At 37.5% G+C, this 22120-nt stretch overlaps 2 protein-coding genes across 3 annotated transcripts; both read left to right on the forward strand.

Annotated features, from left to right (window-relative positions):
• The first annotated feature begins 1480 nt into the window (after positions 1–1480).
• LOC117618968 (MATH domain and coiled-coil domain-containing protein At3g58250-like) lies at positions 1481–3458 on the forward strand. Its single transcript, XM_034348770.1, has 4 exons — positions 1481–1634; positions 1745–1870; positions 1977–2134; positions 2751–3458. The coding sequence occupies exons 1-4, from the start codon at positions 1600–1602 to the stop codon at positions 3407–3409; spliced, it is 978 nt and encodes a 325-aa protein (XP_034204661.1). The 5' UTR covers positions 1481–1599; the 3' UTR covers positions 3410–3458.
• A 12258-nt stretch (positions 3459–15716) lies between these two features.
• Positions 15717–18306, forward strand: LOC117619012 (MATH domain and coiled-coil domain-containing protein At3g58250-like). Of its 2 annotated transcripts, none has more exons than XM_034348830.1 (4): positions 15717–16005; positions 16082–16204; positions 16294–16451; positions 17522–18306. In XM_034348830.1, exons 1-4 carry the CDS (start codon positions 15965–15967, stop codon positions 18169–18171), a joined length of 972 nt encoding a protein of 323 aa, XP_034204721.1. In that variant the 5' UTR covers positions 15717–15964; the 3' UTR covers positions 18172–18306. The 2 variants fall into 2 exon arrangements, with proteins under 2 accessions (XP_034204721.1, XP_034204720.1); XM_034348829.1 differs by having other exon boundaries at positions 15719–16005; positions 17516–18306.
• Positions 18307–22120: the final 3814 nt, after the last annotated feature.

Consider the following 22120-nt stretch of genomic DNA (forward strand, 5'->3'; position numbering starts at 1 on the left):
AACAAATAAGCTCATCTAGTCTACGTCCCAATAGCCATTATTTATAATTATTGATTCTTTCTTGTAAATTTCTACTCATGATACCCACTTTACTTCAGAAAAAAAGAAAGACTAGTGTTCCGATCCATAATTGACTGAAAAAGGTTTAGGGGCAAATTGAATTTTTTGGTACAAGTTTTTTGATTCGGATTTTTTGGTACAAGTTCATGGGGGATTTCCATAGTTGACTCAATGTCAATTGAACATATTGTTAAACAACATTCTGTTCATACAGTCCTGATCTCTTGGACCCCTGTAGTCCAAGAGATTTATGGTCACTCACCGTTGGATGTAAATTCAACGGTTCACTCATTTATGATTTGAATCGGGTAATAATCATTTATGTCATATTGCATTTATATATATCATTTTGAACCATTGGATTAATATCTAACGGTGGGTGACCACAATCTCTTGGACTCCTGTGGTCCAAGAGATCGGGACTGTCTGTTCATATCCATATACATAAAAACTAGGATTTGTCATTGGGTCAGGTGGTCCAAAATTTTTGGATTTGGGTTGGATTTATCGTGCCTTTTTGGGTTAGGTCAAGCCGGGCCAAGGTTTCAAATGTCTTGGCCTAGTCCCCACCCCATTGGGCCAAGACGGGCTTGGTAAACCGGGCGTTTTTTTTCTTCTAAGTATTTTATAACAAGGTTAGGGAGTGACTCTCCACTATGTGGCTACATGTGGAATTGATACATGATACATCATTTGGTTTGCACATCATTTGTATTGTACAAGGATGCATGTAATTGATACATTTGATTATTTCAAGAGTTTGTGTGGTGGTCGATTGGGAGATAATGTTGCCATACATGTAACTCCAGATCCAGTGCCTAGGAGAAGTAATTAAAAGACAAGAATTTTGCATCCGCTAGCCAAATATGTACCAAATAAATTTGCCACTATTTTCAATACCGATGAAATGAATTGAGGTGCTTGAATTTAAATTAGCCCACTTGTGATATTAAATGCAATATTATATAAACTTTATGGGTGGATCGGGTTGGGCTTACATGGGCTTAAATGGCCTATCTTAAAGATTTCAAACCATTGGTCCAAGTTCTATATAATCTTAGAGCTGGCTGGGCCTAGCCGACCTAAAACATAGGAGGAGATTTTCCCTCTCTCACTCTTTTTTTCATTTTATTTCTAGAAGAAGAAGACTTTTGCTCTCTCTCTCTCTCTCTCTCTCTCTCTCTCTCTGTCTTACATTTCTTGGTGGAGGAGCATACATATGATTCTGGTTTTAGTGATGTCATATGTATGTTCCTATCTTTCTCTATCTCTCTCTCTCTCTCTCTCTCTCTATCTCTTTTACATTTCTTGGTGGAGGCGGCATGCATATGATTCTTGTTCTTGTGATGTTTGTTCCTATATATGCAATCATGCGAGGCCTAAGTTGTAGTGGAAAACTAATTAATTTTACTATCTTTAATGGAGAAATTCTAGCATCAGCAAATTTGAGTTTTTGTTCAATATTTTGTGGCGTGTTCGGACTCTGTCTTCCAGAGGTTTAGGGTATTAAACAAGAATTTAAAAAGAAGAATAGTTTGTATGCCAAATTTACTTTCCACTTCGTCAGTTGGAAGGTAAGTAATTCTCCGTTATGTTATGAGCTTTATTCTACTCTTTTTTCTTTATGAGCTTTATTCTGCTCTTTTTTCTTTGTTATTTTATTTTATGGGATTGAGCTTGGTAGAATGAAGAAGGAGGAAGAGGAAGAAGAGGACCTTGTGAGTGGGACGTTCACCTGGAGAATCAACAATTTCTCCACGCTGAACAACCCGCATTATTCTGATGTTTTCGTCATTTGTGGTTACAAATGGTAGACACTTTTTTTTCCTTTTTTTTTTTTTTTTTTTTTTTTTTTTTTTTTTGGGATAATAATTGGTTAATATGTAGACTTAATCATCTTGGGTTGGTTTGAACAGGCGGATCATTATATATCCTAAGGGGAACAAAGTAGATTACTTGTCCCTGTATTTGGATGTTGCAGATGCTTCAACATTGCCATCCGGGTGGACCAGATATGCCAAGTTCAGCCTCACCGTGGTTAATCAACTTGATAGCAAGAAGTCAATCACAAGGGGTATATGTCTTTATCTTGTGGCTTGTCATTTGTTAAAGCGACTTGTTAAATGAAATTTTTAGTGTTTTTTTTTTTTTTTTTTAAAACTTACATTAGAAAGAAAAATAATTTCTTTACCTATATTAACTTCAACTCTGGTTTTTTCTAGTATAAACAATCCTCCCTATCTCTCCGTTAGTTATGATCTGGATGGTCGAATGGCTTACAAGCTAGATATAAACTAGTATAATATGCCACCAAATGGTTGTGTTAAAACTGTTAATTCATCTTGATCACTCATGATGATTGTCATTTATTAGTTCATAGCTGATCATTGTTTCTCATGATGGTCAGGCATGCATATGACTCTCTTAGTTGTTTTGGTGGTGTCACCTGTATGTTCCTATATATGCAAGCATATGATGTCAACTAGTTTCTAGGCTGCGACGCCTAAGTTGTAGTGGATACTGTAATTAGGCTTTAAAGTTGAGTCAGAATATTTTTTATACCTGTTTTGTTGTTTTTTATATCTGTTCGCTTTAACAGGCTTCCTATATCATTCATACTGCTTCGTTACACATGTTTTGATTCTTGGTTCATGTTTTTGTGATCCTTGATATACGGTTCATTTTCACAGATTTAGAACATGAGTTTGCGGCAAATGATAGTAACTGGGGCATTAAATCATTCATTCTTCTAAGTGAGCTTCGTGATCATAATAAAGGGTATCTTGTCAATGATTTGTGTGTTGTTGAAGTCAAAGTTTCAGTTCGTAATAGTATTAAGATTTTAGAAGACCAAGAAACTGGGGAGCTTATCGATTTCAGGGGCTTAGGACGAGTAGAGAAAACTTTTGTTCCATTTCTAGAGGAAGTTTGTTCGTCCTATCCTTCCTTGCTCGAGTGCCATAAGAAGAGAAGTCGTCCGTTTATTCAATGTGCATACACAGCTTTGGGCCGACTCTTGCGTTTTCTGAAGACTACAAAGGCCAAGGACATGACCCGTGATGCTTGTAAACGCCTTCAACTGTTATGGGAGGAGCTTGAGACATTCAAATTTGACTTGGCTTGGCTGGAGCCTCATGTTCAATTGGTTTTGGTCATGAAGAAAAGGGCAGGAAGAGTTGATAGACTGAGAGAAGATGTGGAAATTTTGGAGAATGAAATAAAGAGGCGAAGGGATGTCCTTGCTACTGCGGAAGTTGATCTTGAGGCAGCGAAAAGAGACTTGGCAAAGGCAGAAGAAGAGTTCAAGAAGATAGATATGGATACTGAGCTAGGCTATCCATTACCTTAATTTATTGTACAAGTTTCTCTTGGGTGCATATTTTTGTCTCTTTGACGAAGATATCCAAGTGTTACATAATATGTACTAGTAAAACTTGCGCGATTATGAATTTTTAAAATTTATATTTGCAACTCCTTTTGATTCTTTCCATATATTTTTTTTTTTTTGATTCTATGAATCATTGAGACTTAGCGGGTGAGACGTGGTGGGCAATTTGAATGCCCACCCCTACTATACCCAACAAGAGAGATAAGACCATAAGTATACTGCATATTATGAGTAAGAGTCCCCGAATATATCAAAGAATACATTGAACAAGACCAAAATACACATAAGTAAGCTAAGACAAGAATTGACAAGCAATATTTACGACATAAGCTATCTCAAATCGAGTGAACGTAAGATATTGAAGAACACCAATCGAACTACGATACCTGGTGGCTTAATTTTTTATGCTTTATTCAAAAGTAGTTTGTTGAATGATATTTGTTTGGTGTCATTTTTATTATTTGGCTTTATTGTATTTGGTGTTATGGGCACTACTTGTTTACTATATATATATGTATGTATTTAAGGGTTTGACTTTGACCTTTGATGTTGGTAGAACAATGAAGAATGAGAAAGGAGCTTGTGTCTGGGACATTCACATGAAAAATTGACTTCTCTAACTTGAATACGACAAAGCTTTACTATGACGTTTTCGTCATTATTGGTTATGACTGGTCCCTATTTGGCCATACCTCCAATTTACAAGCGCAAAATTTTGTGCTTAGATATGTGCGTTGATACATAATGGTGAGTTTTTATTTTCTGTGGCCTAAATTGACTTGCTTGGTACAATTAGGAGGGTCCTTATATATCCAAAGGGGAAACAACGTATGACAGGACCCGACCCAATTTTCACTTTGGAATTCGAGCCAAGTCCTGTGCGTGTCCGACACCTGGCAAATGTCGGGCACAAAGGACCTTTTTACCCTTCTTGTTTCAAATTCTTTTTAACCTCTCCCTTAGACTTCTGCCGGAATTTCGGCAGAGTCTCCCCTGTAATTTGACCAAATCCAAATTTTTCCACCTGTTAAACAATCAAATAATTTCACACCAACTGCCAGAATAAGATAACCACTTATTTGCCAGCTTCAGTTTTCCACTAAAACCAGATATCAGAGCAAATTCTAAAGTTCACAGGATTTCAAGAATTTTTCCACAAAACTCTACCTTACTTGGTGGTGCGGAAGCTAGGGATGGCCCGGTGGTGGATCCTGCGCACTTTTAAGGCCTGGGGGCGAAAAACAGGTTGAAAATGTGAGTGGACAAATATAATGTTCTTGAAAACAATTTTATAAACATAATAACCCCCATTTAAAAATAAGAAGGGATCTAAATCAAGGGTTTGTCTATATTTCAATACAAGGTATTCAAATAAGCATGTAAAAACCTACTGATGACTGTGCTTGTATAACTGAACAAATATGTAAAGATATAAATGCACGAATATCAAAGAAATTGATATAAAATAACTGAAAGTTATAATTGAATAAAAGAAAACTCAAAATCCTTTAAAAATACCACCTATTTGTACCCCTGTCATATCCGTCAATTCCCCTGCAGGTCTCGGGCGCCACGCAGTCTACCCGAGCCGTAAACTGGTGAAATCAGGGGACTATGATCAACCTGATCTGCCGGCAGGTCCTCGATGACACCAAGTCAGCTCGAGTCGCTCAGGCAGGATGCAGGGGACCGTAGTCAGCCTGATCCGCAATCCTGGCAGGTCTCGGGGACACAGAGTCAGCCGAGCCGCAATCCTGGCAGGTCTCGGGACACCAAGTCTGCCGAGCCGCAAATCCTGGCACTCACGGTCCGAGCGTCCCCGAAACTCGTGAGGCAAAGTCAAGTGCACTGACATAAACTGAAATCGGACTGGATGTCCGTAGACATCGGTCCAACTCTGGGTAATCACCAAATAAAGGGTGGGTACATGGTGGTTCTAAAATAAACTATTTTTAGAAAAATCTAATAACTCACTGCCTTTTTTGTGAAACTGAAATGTAACTGCTGTCTCCTCTGATAGAGTTCTCAAACTCTGCTTTTTATATTTCTGGAACTTCAGTAACTAAACGACACGTAAATCAAAGCATTGTACCGCTCAAATCACGTTCGAAACGAATAGTTCATAAAACTTCTTCAAGATCAAATAATGAAAGTAATTCCATATAAACTGATTTATAAAACCTATTTTATATAAAATCATTTAAATAATCTCATTGATATAAATCATTATATAACTCATGTATATAAGATCGTTTACGAAAGAAAGTCCACTCACTGGTGGTCCGAGCTAGCTGGACCCTTAGTAGGTCCCTCCTGTAGGTTGACCGGACCTCTGGTGCCTGATTAACCAAAGATAATAAATTAATAAACTGTTCAATAACACAATTAATTTAAATACCCTGCCCCCGGCTCCTAGAACTACGTGCACTCATTTTAAAATTACTCGTATGCCCACAATAACTTTTTAGATAGTTAGAACGGTCTTAAGAGACCCGAAGCCTCACTAAGCGATAAGCTGCCAGATCGGCCGATCCGGGACCCGTGGGTCCACGATTTACGATGACCAATCTGGGCTTCTCTGAAGGTTCCTTACAGAGAAGGAACCATGTTCCGCGAATTTGGTCCGAAACGGACGGTCGGATTGGCCAAAATCGCATTATCGCTTTAACTTCAAACCCTAGCCCCAGGGATCGCGATTTCGGTGTATCCGGGACTCCAATTCGCAATCTGTTGAATCCTACATGATCCTGGAATCATGTAGTACGACATATCCAAAATTCAGCGCGATCCGATGATTACACGACACTGCACCCAAGGATCGCGCGATATGGAAAATCCGTTCGGGGCTCAAACGGACTCCGAATCGAGATCCGTGAAATCCTACGCGCTCGTGACGACACGAGGATTACAAAACTGCACAGAATTACTTCACCACCCTCGCCCACGCGCCCCAGCACGCGCGGGCAGATTCCGGTGTCTAAAGCGATACCGGGTGGCCGAAAAATCTCAGAACCAAGACTCCAAACTCCTATTCTAGGTAAAACACCCCATTTGGAGTCACTTTTGTTCTTGGACATACCCCAAAAAGTGACCAGAAACAGTAGATCACGGCGGTCGAATTTTTGGCCAAACTTCAAGTCGAAAATTGATCGCTTTAGAGCTAAAATCGATCGAAACCCATACATCCATCAGCTAGAACATGAAAAATAGCTGAGAAATCATACCTTACTCGATCGATTTGGTGGAGAATTGAAGGAGAAAATCGAGCTCAAAGTTCAAACTGGAAATCTGGCGAAAATGGAGTTTTCCGGCGAGCTCCAGCCACGGCAACTCCGGCAAAGGGTCAAGAAACGTCGGCGGTCGCGTGGTGGTTCATTTGGTACCAACGGCGGAGATCGGCTCCAAGTGTGGCGGCCGTGGCATCAAGGAGAAGGAGGAAAGGTTGGCGGCTGGAGCAAAAAAATCGGGAGGAGAGAGAAATGAGGAGAGAGAGAAGGAAAAAGTGTTAAAACTATGAATTTTTGGCCAAATTACCATTTTGCCCTTAGTGGTATTTGATCGTATCTTCTTCGTTACAACTCCGATTCGGGTGTACTCCATGTCTACGGACTCGTTTTGCCATGCTCGACGCAACGCGCAAGCGGAATTCCCAAATTCTTTCTCGATCAAAAAGTCAACTTTTTCTCTATTAAATTATGTGAGGGTAAAATTGTCTTTTTGCTAGAAGATATTATCATTACTTTTTAGATATTTTATTTCTTTTTAGATATTTTGTTTTGGGTTATTACAAAGTAGCTGTTTGTATCATAATCAATCGAGTACATTCTTTCGGGAATCAGCGCGCAAACAGATCCGTAGACTGATGAGACCGTCTTGATTTCAGCTACTAAAGGCACCTTTCCTCCGATATGGCAATTGCCAACTGAAGGCAATTGCCAAAGCTCTCAACTATATAACCTAAGGGAGGATGGGTGGTGGGTTGTGGTCTCTCAACAGCAAAGGGAAATCCGGTTTTGGGGGAGAGGGGGTCTGGGTCATTGTTGGATTCGTTTGGTGGGGTTGTGGGTGTCTTTTTTCTTTCTCTTTTTAGTGGGGGGCGTTGGATTCTGGGTTCATGGGGGCTGGGGGTGGTGATGGGGAATGAGGGGAGAGGGAAAGCGTAAGGAGCGAGAGTGAGAGTTTTATTTATTTATCTATTTATCATTTTTTTGTTTTAATATTTTATTTATATTTTAATCAATTTAAAATTAAAAAAAAGAAAAGAAAATGTGAGATCCCTAGTGCCACGTAAGCAACTAACAGAGAGATTTGACAGAAAACCTAACGGAGGAACCACATTGTAATAAATTTAGAAGATTAGGGTATTTGATTGTAAAAATTGAAAAGATAGGAACTAACATATCTTAAGGCCCCATTTGATGGACTGGATTGGACTAGTTAGGATGGGCTTTGAAGCATTGGATTGGGCTGGCTAGGTTTTGAATTCAATCCTTGAATTTTTGCACCAAACAACAAACTAAAATTAACATTTTTTTTAATAAATCATTTTATTTTATTTTATTATTAACAATAATCAAATGCAAAATTCCAACCTTTTGCATCAATGCCTTACTTTGTTTTGTCTTCAAAATCTTTCTTCCTCTTTTTTCAGTATTTTTTTTTTCTAATCGAAATTTCTTTATCAGATAAAAAATTCATAATCTTATTTTTTGCGAGAAAAAGGGGTAAACTCCAACAACAAACAAACTAAGCAGCCCATGATCCCAGGCTGGAGCAATATCAAAATAGTAAACTCCCAAAATTCATCTTTTTTACCAGAAAAAGAAAAAGGGTCATTCTTTTTCTATCAAAAGAAAATCTATCTTTTTTATTATACAAGAGAAAAGATTGTAGACCAACACCAATATGGTAATTTGAAACAAAGGAAAAAAAAAATCTACAGTATAGCTTTCAGATCATAGAAAATACAAACTAAAAACATCCCAAAAAAAAAAAAAAAAGTTATGCAAATTCTAGATGGGAACAGATCTGAAAGATCTTCAATGAAAGGTATCATAAGAAATCAAACCCAAAAAACTACAGCACTCAATATCTAACCCAGAAAAGTAAGATAACAAACAGAGAAATCAGTTTTTGAAAAAGAAAAATCAAAAGAGAGAAGAGATGAGAGAAGAAGAGAGATGAGAGATGAAAGAGGAGAGGAGAGGAGAGAGAGCAGAGATGATGCGAAGTAGTTGAGGGAGACAACGTTGAGGAGACGACAAAGAGGAGATGAAGTGAAGGAGGCGACGTGAGGGAGACTTCACATTTGGCAAGAGGAGACAATGCGAGGTAGTCTTCAAAACCCATGTCTCGACGTGGGTTTTGATATTCAATGTATGCTAGATTTATATCCTAAACAAAAATTTAAGTCCTAGCTAGTGTGTGACACAATTAGGCCAACCAAACAACAGACTAGACCCATGTCCATTTTAATTGAAAAAGTCTTCTTTCAAATCTTATCCGTTACTCAGTGCAGAGATTTGATCAAACATATCTTTGGAGCATTCTTTCTCTTTATTAAGAATGGAGATTCATTGTTGTACATTCATTGGCCTCATGACTTTATTAAGAGTCCGGATAAACATCTTTAGGTCATGTCTTCTACAACACAATTGTATAGCGCCCGATGTCTCAGATCTAAGAATTAGTTTGCACTATTGCAATCTATGAGTTCTAGTTTGACATGTGAGTGAAGACTTCCATTCTAGAACTCACGTATTTGATTGTGTTTAGTGGTATATATTCCTAGGACTATAGTTGTTTTAGTGTTATATATGATAATATACCAAATATCATTTTTGAAAACAACTGATTTTGCCCTTGAATAACTTAATAAGTCATTACATAAGATGTCCTTAACATTAATTATCACATAATTAGTTGGCGTTAAGGGCATACTACTAACATTACCTCCATAGGAATGAAAAAATCGTCCTCCCTCATGAGGCAATCCCAAGATTGATACTTTGATACCATGCTAAAATATGAGCGAATAATAGTTGTGAAAATTTTTTGTGTATTCCTCTCCTTATAGTAGGCCATATTTATAATATAACAGAGCTTTAGAGGACAAGTAAAGTAGTAAATTCATATTTCTATTTAAAGTTACAAATCATGAATTAAAGAAAATCAATTACATTTAATGCAAGAATCTTTAGCGTGCAAGAGAAGTCATGGGTCCACAAATCACTCCAATAACAAATGGAGTTGTCGTGGGTTACCACCGGAGAGCTCAATGGAGGTAATAAGTAGCAAGAGGACTTTATAGGACAAACACCCATTATGGGTGAGGGGCTCCAACGAATCTCAATGTTGGAAATTAGAGGATTGCTATTTAGGGTTAGCCATGAGGCTCTAATACCATGAAAGATTTTGGTAATTCTCTAATATTTGATTGATTATATTCCATCTCCATAAGAGGAGGTATTTATACAAGGTTGATAATAATAAACCAGAGATAATATAAGTGGTATAAAGCTTAATAAACATAAAGCAATATAGTGGTAGATAGTGGGTTGTTGGATTGGTGTATGACAAGAAGATAAGGGTTGTTTTGGAATGCTTCTAGAAGGGTTAAAATCGCTTTTTGACAACTAAAACCGCTTCTGACAGTATTTGACAGAAAAGTTTATAAGTGCTTTTGGATCATAGAAGGAAGTACTTGGATTTTTTTATTTATGAAAATTCAAGATTTTCATAATAAAAGGCAGTTTTGTTAAAAGCACTTATAAGCAGAAGTACTTCCTAGAAAAGCAATCCCAAACAAGCCCTAAGAATAAATAAATAAAAACTACTCCTTGAGCCAAAAAAATAACATGGCCATGGAAAGCCAACAACACGATCATATTTGGTAGAGTTGAAAAAACCAATAGAGCTGCCAGTAAACGCAAGCAAACTCAGAACTGAGATTTGCAAAATCTGACAACGAAATCGACAATCAAACCGAGGCCAGCAAAGGCCACCAAAAACAAGAGAAAGAGAAAAGGAGAAGTAGAGAGAGAAACTAAAAGGAGAAAAAGGAGAGAAACAAAAGGAACAAGAGAGACAGAGAAAGAGGAAACGGAGAGGAAAGAAAAAAGAGAGAAGGGAAAAAGGAGAGAAGATGTTGAAATATAAGTGTTTTAGTTGATATGATTTTGTATTTAGTTTAAATTTACAGATTTAAATGTGAACCCTTAGATTATAGTCCAAGTGGACAGCTAAGATCTAATCTTAGAATAGAAGAATGGATGGCTAGATTTGGATGATGTAATTTAGAATGTCTTATTCCAGCTATTATTAGTGCACAGTGTGTGCGTGATAACAATAACAGGTTTCTTCCTTTTGCTCCTTCCTTAAGCTCTTTCTCACTCTAAAAATTCCTCTGAAACTTCAACTCATTCTGTAGCATTTAGTATTATGCAAGTTACAGTTCAGATCATAGTCTGAATTCTAACATGGCCTCAGAGCCAGGTTCGATTGTTTAGCTGGGCGATTGAATTTGTGAAGAAAGTGAGCTGCAATTTGAAGAACTGGGTTTCTTGAAGATCTGTGTCTAACAAGGCAGGGTCTGGAGGTGGTGAGCTAAGGGTGCCGATCTTTGGAGGTGATAAATATGAGTTCTGGAGCATAAGAATGAAAACCATTTTCAAATCTCATGGGCTTTGGGAATTGGTTGAGAAGGGAATAGATTGCTCAGATTTGAAGGGAGCTGGCGAATCTGACGAAAAGAAGAAAGAAAAGGAAGAATCGACTGGTGTTGGGAAGATGACTGTCACCGAGCTACTCATGAAGGATGCTAAAGCTCTGGATCTGATTTAAGGAGCAGTGTCTGATGAGATCTTCCCCTGAATCTCTCATGAAGAAACCTCTAAGGGAGTTTGGGATATCGTGATGAAGGAATTCCATGGTGATAAATAGGTTAGAAGTGTTAAATTGCAAGGTCTACGTAGTGAATTTGAATATACGAGAATGAGAGATGATGAGTCCCTTTTTGCTTATCTTACCAAACAGTTTGATCTGATAAACTAAATGAGGAGATATGGAGAGGATTTAGCTAGAGCTAGGATTGTTCAAAAATTACTAATCAGTTTGCCATCAGCTTATGATTCAAACTGTTATGTTATTAAGCATTCTAAGGATTTGGATGAAATTGAGGTACAAGAAGTGGTAGCTTCTTTGAAGAGTTTTGAATTAAGGCTAGATAGCCGCTCTGGAGATAAGACTGAGAAAGCATTTGCTAGTCTTAGTGTGAATCCCAAATCAGAAAAATATAATGGAAGTCAAAGTGGTTCTAAGGATCAAAAGAATTGGAAGACAAAAGTCAAAAAGTGGGATAATAAACCACCTGATGGAGCTAGAAACCCCTGCAAACATTGTGGCAAGCTTATTTTGGTGAGTGTCGGTTTAAGGGAAAACCAAAATGTTACAATTGTGATAAATTTGGGCATATTTCAAAAGATTGCAACAGCAAGAAACCAGCACAACAGCTTAACTGTGCTACTTAGACCGAATCCACACCAACCATGTTTTATGCTAGTAATAAAGGCTCTGCTAGTGTAAAAGGATGTGATGATATATGGTATTTGGATAGCGGATGCAGCAATCATATGATTGGCAGAGAAGATGTATTAATTGATGTTGATAGGAATATAACTACAAAAGTTGCAATGGGGACAGGACAATTGGTTGATGTTGTTGGAAAAGGAAATCTTGTTGTTGACACTAAGATGGGAAGAAGGTATGTCAAAGGAGTACTGTTAGTTGCTGGTCTCAAGGAGAATTTGCTCAGTGTAGGGCAAATGATGAAGCATGGATATATTTTGATTTTTGGAGCCAATAAGGTTGAAATTTATGATGATTGTTCTTTATCAAATCTAGTTGCTAAGGTGCAAATGAAAGGCAACATAAGTTTTCCTTTGAAGCTTCACACAACTTTACAGGTTGCATTAAGAGCAAATGTAGAGTCATCAACTTTTGTTTGGCATAGAAGAATGGGGCATTTAAACTTCACCAGTTTGAAGCTGCTGCAAGATCAGGGAATGGTACTTGGATTGCCAGAAATTAAGCTTGTCACTGAAGTGTGTGAGGGGTGTACTTTTGGAAAACATTTGCAGAGATTCCTTTCCAAAAGAAACAACAAGCAGAGCCACAATCCTACTCGAGTTGGTACACACAAATGTTTGTGGACCAATGCAGACTGTTACCAAAGCTGGAAATAGGTATTTTCTTACCTTCATAGACGATTATACTCGTATGTGTTGGATCTATTTCTTGAGATATAAATCAGAAGTCCTTAATGTCTTTAAGAAATTTAAAGCCATTATTGAGCTGCAAAGTGGATATAAATTAAAGAAATAAGAAGTGACAGGGGGTAGAATATACTTCCAATGAATTCAACAAATTTTGTGAAGACATGGGAATGGAAAGGCAGCTAACTATGGCATATTCACCATAGCAAAACGGAGTAGCAGAACAAAAGAACAGAACAATTATGGAGATGGCTAAATGCATGATGATTGAGAAGAAGATGCCTCTAGAATTTTGGGCTCTGCAGTGTATGTTCAGAATAGATGTCCAACTAAGGCCTTAGACAAGAAAAACTCCATTTGAAGCTTATAGTGGTAGAAAGCCAGGAGTTAAGCATTTAAGAGTGTTTGGTTCTTTATGCTATGCACATGTTCCAAATCAACAAAGGCAGAAGCTCGACTTAGCTAGTACAAGATGTATATTTCTGGGGTATGGCAACTGTGAAAAAGGCTACAGACTATATAACATTGCATCTGAAAAAAATTATTATTTCCAGGGATCTGGTATTCAATGAGGCAGCTGTTTGGGATTGGAATGCACAAAAGGAATGTGATATCTCAATACCTCTTAATGAGACACTCACTGAGAGAGAAAAGGAATCTAGTGATTCTAGCCTGAGTCAAGAAGAGATTTCAGAAGAGGGGCATGTTGATCCTGACTCAGGATCACTGGATGTTGATCACACACCTCTGAAATACAAGAGTATTGCAGAAGTGTATGCAAGATGTAACTTATGTATTATTGAGCCTGAGACCTTTGAAGAGGCTATTAAGGATGAAGCATGGCAGAAAGCAATGGAGAATGAGATAGAAATTATAGAGAAGAACAAAACTTGGGAGTTGGTTGATAAACCAACTGATAAACCAGTAATTGGTGTCAAATGGACTTATAAAACCAAGCTGAATTTAGATGGTACAGTTCAAAAAGACAAGGCTCGACTAGTGGCAAAGGGCTATTCTCAAAAGCCAGGGATAGATTTCAATGAAACTTTTGCACCTGTTGCTAGGCTGGATACCATTAGAACATTGGTGGCATTGCCTGCACAAAAGGGGTGGAAACTGCTTCAGTTAGATGTGAAGTCTGCATTCTTGAATTGAGTGTTGCATGAAGAGGTGTATGTGGATCAAGCTCCTAGTTTTATGATTAAGAACAAAGAGGACAAAGTGTATAGACTCAAGAAGGCATTATATGGACTTAAACAAGCTCCAAGAGCTTGGTATGAAGAAATCAATTCTTACTTCACCAAGGCAGGTTTCCAGAGAAGTCCTAGTGAGGCAACACTATATGTAAAGGCTGCAGAAAGTGGTATTATTATCCTTTCTTTATATGTAGATGATATTATCTACACTGGAAGCTTAAAAGCCTTGATGATGGAGTTCAAAACTGAAATGATAAGGCAATATGAAATGACTGATCTTGGTTTGCTTTACCATTTCTTGGGGTTAGGAGTGATACAAACCGAATCTTACATTTTCTTGCACCAGAAGAAATATGCTAAGACATTGCTAGACAAATTTGGCTTCAAGGACTGTAAAGCTGTAGCTACTCCTCTTGCAATGAATGAAAAACTATCCAAGGAAGATGGGAGTGAACAAGCTGATGAAGGGGTCTATAGGCAGATTGTTGGAAGTCTGTTGTACTTGACTGCAACAAGGCCAAACATCATGTTTGCAGCGAGTCTTTTGGCTAGATTTATGCATGGACCTACTAGAAAACATATGGGAACTGCCAAAAGGGTACTGAGGTACATTCAAGGCACTTTTGATTATGGCATAGCTTATGAGAAAGGAAAAGAAGCAAGGCTCATCGGCTACTGTGACAGTGATTGGTCAAGGAGTGAGGATGACATGAGAAGCACGTCTGGATATGCATTTAATCTTGGATCAGGTGTGTTCTCTTGGGCTTCAATCAAGCAAAGTAGTGTAGCTTTGTCTACAGCTGAGGCAGAGTACGTTAATGTAGCAGAAGCCACTGCACAAGCAATCTGGTTGCGCTTTGTTCTCTCAGATTTTGGTGAAGAACAGGTGGGTGCTACTACAATTCTATGTGATAATACCTCTGCTATTGCTATAACTAAGAATCCGGTGCATCATCATAAGACAAGGCATATAAACAAAAGGTTTCACTTCATCCGAGATGCTTTGCAAAATGGAGAGATTGATTTGCTGTATTGCAAAAACTGAAGAACAGACTGCAGACATCTTTACCAAGGCTCTAGCGAGAGATCGATTTGAATACCTGAGAAGAAAGCTTGGAGTAATCTCACCTAAACACTTAGAAGGGAGTGTTGAAATATAAGTGTTTTAGCTGATATGATTTTGTATTTAGTTTAAATTTACAAATTTAAATGTGAGCCCTTGGATAATAGTCCAAGTGGACAGCTATGATCTAATCTTAGAATAGAAGAATGGATGGCTAGATTTGGATGATGTAATTTGGAATATCTTATTCCAGCTGTTATTAGTGCACAGTGTGTGCGTGAGAACAATAACAGATTTCTTCCTTTTGCTCCTTCCTGAAGCTCTCTCTCACTCTGAAAATTCCTCTGAAACTTCTACTCATTTTGTAGCATTTAGTATTTGCAAGTTACAATTCAGATCATAGTCTGAATTCTAACAAAAAGAGAGGAAGAGGAAACATAAGAGGAAAGAAAAAAAAGAGAAGGAAGAATGAGAGAGAAAATAAAAGGTTTGTCCAAAAAAGAGGAGAAAAAGAGGAAGAAAGAAAGAAAAGTGACGCAAGATAAAGTCTACTTTGACAAAATGACAGCTTTACGGTACCATTTGGCTCTTATCTATTGGATGAAACTATGCAATGTTCAACCCCCAAAAAGAAAAAGAAATATATATGATGATACTGCTTCCTTACTTAGAAGGAGACATACCTACTTCTTTTAAATCAAAATTTGATACATGTACAAAAATAATTCATAAAAAACACAATAAGAATTTCAGCACACATGCGGTGATTAATAAAGTAGAAGTTTCTACTTCCAGTGAAGTGAAGGTGGCAAGTATTTTCGGTATGTAATGAGGAAAAAGAGAAAAGGACTTGGCGGAATTTGTAAAACCAATATCAAGACCAGAAAAAAGAAGTGACTCTCCCTTCCAGAGGTTTTAGGGTTCAATACAAGGATTTAAAAAGAAGAATAGTTTATCTGCCAAATTATAATTTCCACTACTTTTTATGAAGACTCTCTGTCTCACGACAGAGTCGTCAGTTGGAAGGTAAGTACGTCTCCGTTATGTTATGCGTATTTATTCTACTTGATTTACAACATATTTATGGGATTGAGCTTTGTAGAATGGAGGAGGAGGAAGAGGAGGATCTTGTGTCTGGGACCTTCACCTGGAGAATCGACAACTTTTCCACGCTGAACAAGCAAAAGCATTATTCTGATGTTTTCGTCGTTGGTGGCTATAAATGGTAAGACTTTTTTTTATTTATTTTTATTTTTTCCTGGGATAATAATTGGTTAATATGTACACTTAATCGCCTTGGGTTGGTTTGATCAGGCGGATCCTTATATTTCCCAAGGGGAACAACGTAGATTTCTTGTCCGTGTACTTGGATTTTGCAGACGCTTCAACATTGCCATCTGGGTCGACCAGATATGCCAAGTTCAGGCTCACCCTGGTTAATCAAGTTGATAGCAAGAAGTCAATCACAAAGGGTATATATCTTTTGTGCTCATGACCATGTTGTTTATTTCGTAATTCGAATTTATGCTGGATTTTTATCTTGTGGCTTGTCATTTGTTAATTTAACTTGTTAAATGGAATTGAGTGATTCTTTTTCCTACAATTTTTTTTAAAACAATCCTCCCACTATCTCCTTAGATATGATCTGGATGGTTCATCTGCTACACTACATTTTACTATGCGACATCAAAATGCTTGTGTTAAAACGTGTAAGTCACTTGCATTAATTGTACTTCATCTTATTCTGCATTCTTCATTTTTCAGGTCCAATGTCTTTCCCCTTGTCTCAGTCAATTATTTATTTTGTTTGTTCTATTAATGGACGAATAAGTATGAAAATGGTAATGACCCTGTGATCCTCTGTGATTGAGAGATTATAGGCTGACCGAGATGGCACATATATATGTACGTATATGGCACATACTGTTTTCTAATAGTCTAAGATTGTTTCATGATCAGTCATGATGGTTTCCATCCATTAGATCATTTTGTTCTTATTACTTCCTATTGTTGTGGTCAGGCATGCATATGACTCTTTTAGTTGTTTTTGTGATGTCACCTAGTTCCTAGGCATGCGAGGCCTAAGTTGTAAACTTGTAGAGTGGAAAACTAATTAGTTTTAGTAATCTTTAATGGAGAAATTCTAGCATCCGCCAATTTGAGTTTTTGTTCAAAATTTTGTGGCATATTTATTCTCTACTAAATACCATAGGGAAGAGTGTTTGGAGTTCTGAGGATCATCAGTCCAACATTTTAGTTTTGTTATGGTTTTAGATTTTTCTGCAATGGAGTACTGATATATGTGTTTCATTTAACTTCCTAGTATATATGTGCTCCAGGTAAATGTTGGAGAAATAAGCTATACTGTAATTAAGGCTTTTAAGTCAGTCAAATATTTTCTTACTTGTTATGTTTCGTATTTATCTATTCGCTTCAATGGGCTTTCTATATCATTCATTTTGCTTTATTATCTGTTCGTTTATATGCTTGATTCTTGGTTAAAGTTTTGTGATCCTTGATACATTTCATTTCATAGATACAGAACATGAGTTTGCGGCAAATGAGAAAGACCGGGGCTTTACATCATTCATTCTTCTAAGTGAGCTTTGTGATCATGATAAAGGGTATCTTGTCAATGATTTCTGTGTTGTTGAAGTCGAAGTTTCAGTTCGTAATGGCATTAAGATTTTAGAAGACCAAGAAACTGGGGAGCTTATCGATTTTAGGGGCTTAGGACGAGTAGAGAAAACTTTTGTTCCATTTCTAGAGGAAGTTTGTTCGTCGTATCCTTCCTTGCTAGAGTGCCATAAGAAGAGAAGTCGTACGTTTATTCAATGTGCATTCACAGCTTTGGGCCGACTCTTGTGTTTTCTGAAGACTACAAAGGCCAAGGATATGACCCGTGATGCTTGTAAACGCCTTCAACTGTTATGGGAGGAGCTTGAGACCTTCAAATTTGACTTGGTTTGGCTGGAGCCTCATGTTCAATCGGTTTTGGTCATGAAGAGAGGGGCAGGAAGAGTTGATAGACTGAGAGAAGATGTGGAAATTTTGGAGAATGAAATAAAGAGGCGAAGGGATGTCCTCGCTGCTGCAGAAGTTGATCTTGAGGCAGCGAAAAGAGACTTGGCAAAGGCAGAAGAAGAGTTCAAGATAGATATGGATACTGAGCTAGGCTATCCATTACCTTAATTTACTGTACAAGTTTCTCTTGGGTGCATATTTTTGTCTCTTTGACGAAGATATCCAGTGTTACATATAATATGTACTAGTAAAACTTGGGCGGTTATGAATTTTTAAAATTTATATTTGCAACTCCTTTTGATTTTGTCCATATTTTTTTTTCGATTCTATGAATCATTGAGACTTAGCGGGTGAGACGTGCTGGGCAGCAGAGGACAGTTTGAATGCCCACCCCTACTATATCCAACATGAGAGATAAGACCTTAAGTATAGTGCATACTATGAGTGAGAGTCCCCTAAATTAGGCCTCATCATTTGGCCCGCAGGCTCATGGGTCGATGGGGACCCGTTCGGTCCATCGAAAAAAAGTCTAGCCTGGTCCGTTATGGGCTTTGAGATGGCCCAGCCCGCCTCGGGCCGAGCTAGGTTTGGGTTTGGGTGTCTAAAGCTCGGCCCAGCCCATAGGCCCGGCCTGATTAAGCCCAAGAAAGCCCGACACGGCCTGCCCACAAAGCCCCACCCGTTAGGCCCGCATACATATATAATTATGTATAAATAAGAGTTTAGGTTTTGGGATTATATCACTTAAATCACATATATAATTTGTTTCATTTTATTTACTTTTCTTTACTCATTCCTAGTTTATAATTGGATGATTAGCACATTAATTTGTGTCATTTATTAATTCAACAATTATATATATATATATATATATATATATAACTAAGCTAGGATTCAAAGCAGCAATTCTTTTAAGTTTAAGAGATGCTAGATTTAACGATTTCCAGGATGGAGTTTTAGGAATCACTGAGTCAAGCTTATGCCATGGTACAGTTACAATTAGTTTCGATAGGCCAGTTAAATCGACAGTCCAACTAGAACAACTGCCAACCCCTAGTCAATCTTTTAAAATCCCTGCTAGACATTCAGTCATTCTAAACAGTTATCTTAGAGTTATCTGTCCCCCAAGGTTTACTCTCTCAAAAGAACACGGTAAGACTTATAGCTGAACAGTAAGTCTCGCGGTAGAGGCCTGAGAGGTGCGGCACGAGTGTGAGAGAGAGAATGCCTTAGGTTCCAGGTAATTATGAGTTAACTTTAGGAATTCCTATAGTTCTTCTACCTTTTGAAAACTTTGCGTCAAATACTTGTACGAATGAGTCGTTTTCTTAGAACCAATTCAGTAAGGTTTAATAAAAAGAAAGAAGTCAACCTTCAGGATCTCCAGTTAGAAGTCAAAACAGTAAAAAAGGAAATATTAAGCCTAAAACAGGTTAGTCAAAAATTACAAACTGAGAATTATGAAATTAAACAAGATTTAATTAAACTCCTTGAGTCTAGAGCAGAATCTAGTAATCCCTTTAGTAAACCTAGTTTCGAGTCAGAACCCGAGTCTTCTGATAGTAACCAAAGCAACAAGGTTATCAAATTAATTAAGCAAATTAATTTCAGGAAATGGTATTCCCGAGTTAGTATTTTTATTAATGAATTTGAGTTAAATACAATTGCCTTATTTGATTCAGGAGCCAATTTAAATTGTATTCAAGAAGGTCTAGTTCCAACCCAGTTTTACAAAAAGTCAGAAGAAATTTTAGGCACAGCATCCAGTAAAGCTTTAAAATTAAATTATGAATTACCCAAAGCCCATGTATGCCAAAACAAAATATGCTTTAAAATGTCTTTTGTTTTAATTCAAAATATCACAGATGAAGTTATTTTAGGATTACCCTTTATCTCGTTACTTTACCCTTTCCAAGTAGAATATGATGGAGTTACATCTAGGCACCTAGGTGAAAGAGTTAAATTTGAGTTTTTAACCAAACTAGAGTTGCACAGTCTCAAGTCTTTACAGAAGTCAGCAGTTTCTAGATCAGTTAGATTAATTCAAAATAAGACAAAACAAGTTAATTTTCTTAAACACGAAATGAAGTTCAAATGCATCGACCAACAGTTAACAGATGAGTCACTACAGTCTCAAATAATTAAATTTGAAGAAAAGTTAAAAAATGAAGTTTGTTCTGATTTACCTAATGCCTTTTGGTACAGAAAGCAACATGTGGTAACTTTACCTTACGTTAAAACATTTAGTGAAAAGAATATTCACACTAAAGCCCGTCCAATCCAGATGAGGCAAGAGTTAATGGAATTATGTAAACAAGAAGTCACTGAATGAGTCCAAAAAAGAATAGTTAGGAAAAGCAAGTCACCTTGGTCATGCCCAGCTTTTTATGTTCAGAAAAATGCAGAGCTAGAAAGAGGAGCCCCTCATTTAGTTATCAACTATAAGCCCCTTAATGCAGTACTTGAATGGATTAGATATAATCCCTAATAAAAGAGATTTAGTTAATAGATTAGAAAAACCAGTTATCTTTAGTAAATTTGATATGAAAAGTGGTTTTTGGCAAATTCAAATCAAAGAATCAGATAAATATAAAACTGCATTCATTACCCATTTCGGTCATTACGAATGGAATGTCATGACAGGACCCGACCCAATTTCCACTTTGAAATTCGAGCCAAGTCCTGTGCGTGTCCGACACCTGGCGAATGTCTGGCACAAATGACCTTTTTGCCCTCTTACTTCAATTTTTCTTTAAAATTCCCTTAGACTTCTGCCGAAAATTCGGCAGAGTCTCCCCTGTATTTTGACCAGTCCCAAAATTTCACCTGTAAACAATCTCAAATATTTCCACCCAACTGCCAGAATAGGATAAACCAAAATTTGCCAGATTCAAATTTTCCAATAAACTCGATATCAGAGCAATTTTCTAAAGTTCACGGGTTTTCAGGAAAAAAATTTCTACAACCTTACCTGACTTTGAAGCGTGGAGGTTAAGAGTGGCCCGGTGGTGGATCCTATGCACCTCTACAACCTGGGGGCGAAAAACAAGTTTTAAACTGTGAGTGGACAAAAAGTGAGATTCTTAAATTCAAGCTAGAATATAATTCCCCCATTTTGAAATAACTAGGGATATATATACATCGAAAATTTAACTATATCTCCATATAAAAGATTCTATAAGCATGAATTAGTATACTAATGAAGAAACTTACATAATCGATCTGATATAAAGATATTATTGCCTGGAAGAATCAAAGAACTGGTATACTGAATAAAAATACCAAAAATACACATGTGCAATTACTGAGAGACCAATATAAAATGGCTGAAAATCATCCTTGAATAAAAGAAAGCTCAAAATCCTTTAAAACTTCGTTCGACTGAATTTACTAAAACAAAAATGAGTAAACAATATCTGCAGTAAAAGCTTTAAAATCCTTTAAAACTGCCACCTAATTGTACCCCTGTTATATCCGTCAATTCCCTGGCAGGTCTCGGGCGCCACGCAGTCCACCCGAGCCGCAAACTGGCGAAATCAGGGGACTATGATCAGCCTGATCTGCCGGCAGATTCCTCGAGACACCAAGTCAGCTCGAGTCGCTCTGGCAGGATGCAGGGGACCGTAGTCAGCCTGATCCGCAATCCTGGCAGGTCTCGGGGACACAGAGTCAGCCGAGCCGCAATCCTGGCAGGTCTCGGGACACCAAGTCTGCCGAGCCGCAAATCCTGGCACTCACGGTCCGAGCGTCCCCGAAACTCGTGAGGCAAAGTCAAGTGCACTGACTGAACTATAATCAGACTGGATGTCCGTAGACATCGGTCCGACTCTGGGTAATCACCATAAAGAAAATGGGTACAAGGTGGGTTTAAAATAGATTCCTTTAGAAAATCCGATTAAAACTGAAATCTCAAATTGTGCTGCTGTCTCATCTGATTTCAACCTCAAACTCTGTTTCTATAACTTTTAAATAAGCAGCACATATTTATAAAACTGTTACTGTACTGATCAAGTTTAGAACCGTAATAAAACTTACTCAAGATCAAATAAAGAAACTTATTCAAATAAATTCATTTCTAAAAACTTATTTATATAAAATCAATATAAACTCATTTATA

The sequence above is a fragment of the Prunus dulcis genome, chromosome 2, assembly GCF_902201215.1.
Source record: "Prunus dulcis chromosome 2, ALMONDv2, whole genome shotgun sequence".
NCBI classification, from domain to species: domain Eukaryota; kingdom Viridiplantae; phylum Streptophyta; class Magnoliopsida; order Rosales; family Rosaceae; genus Prunus; species Prunus dulcis.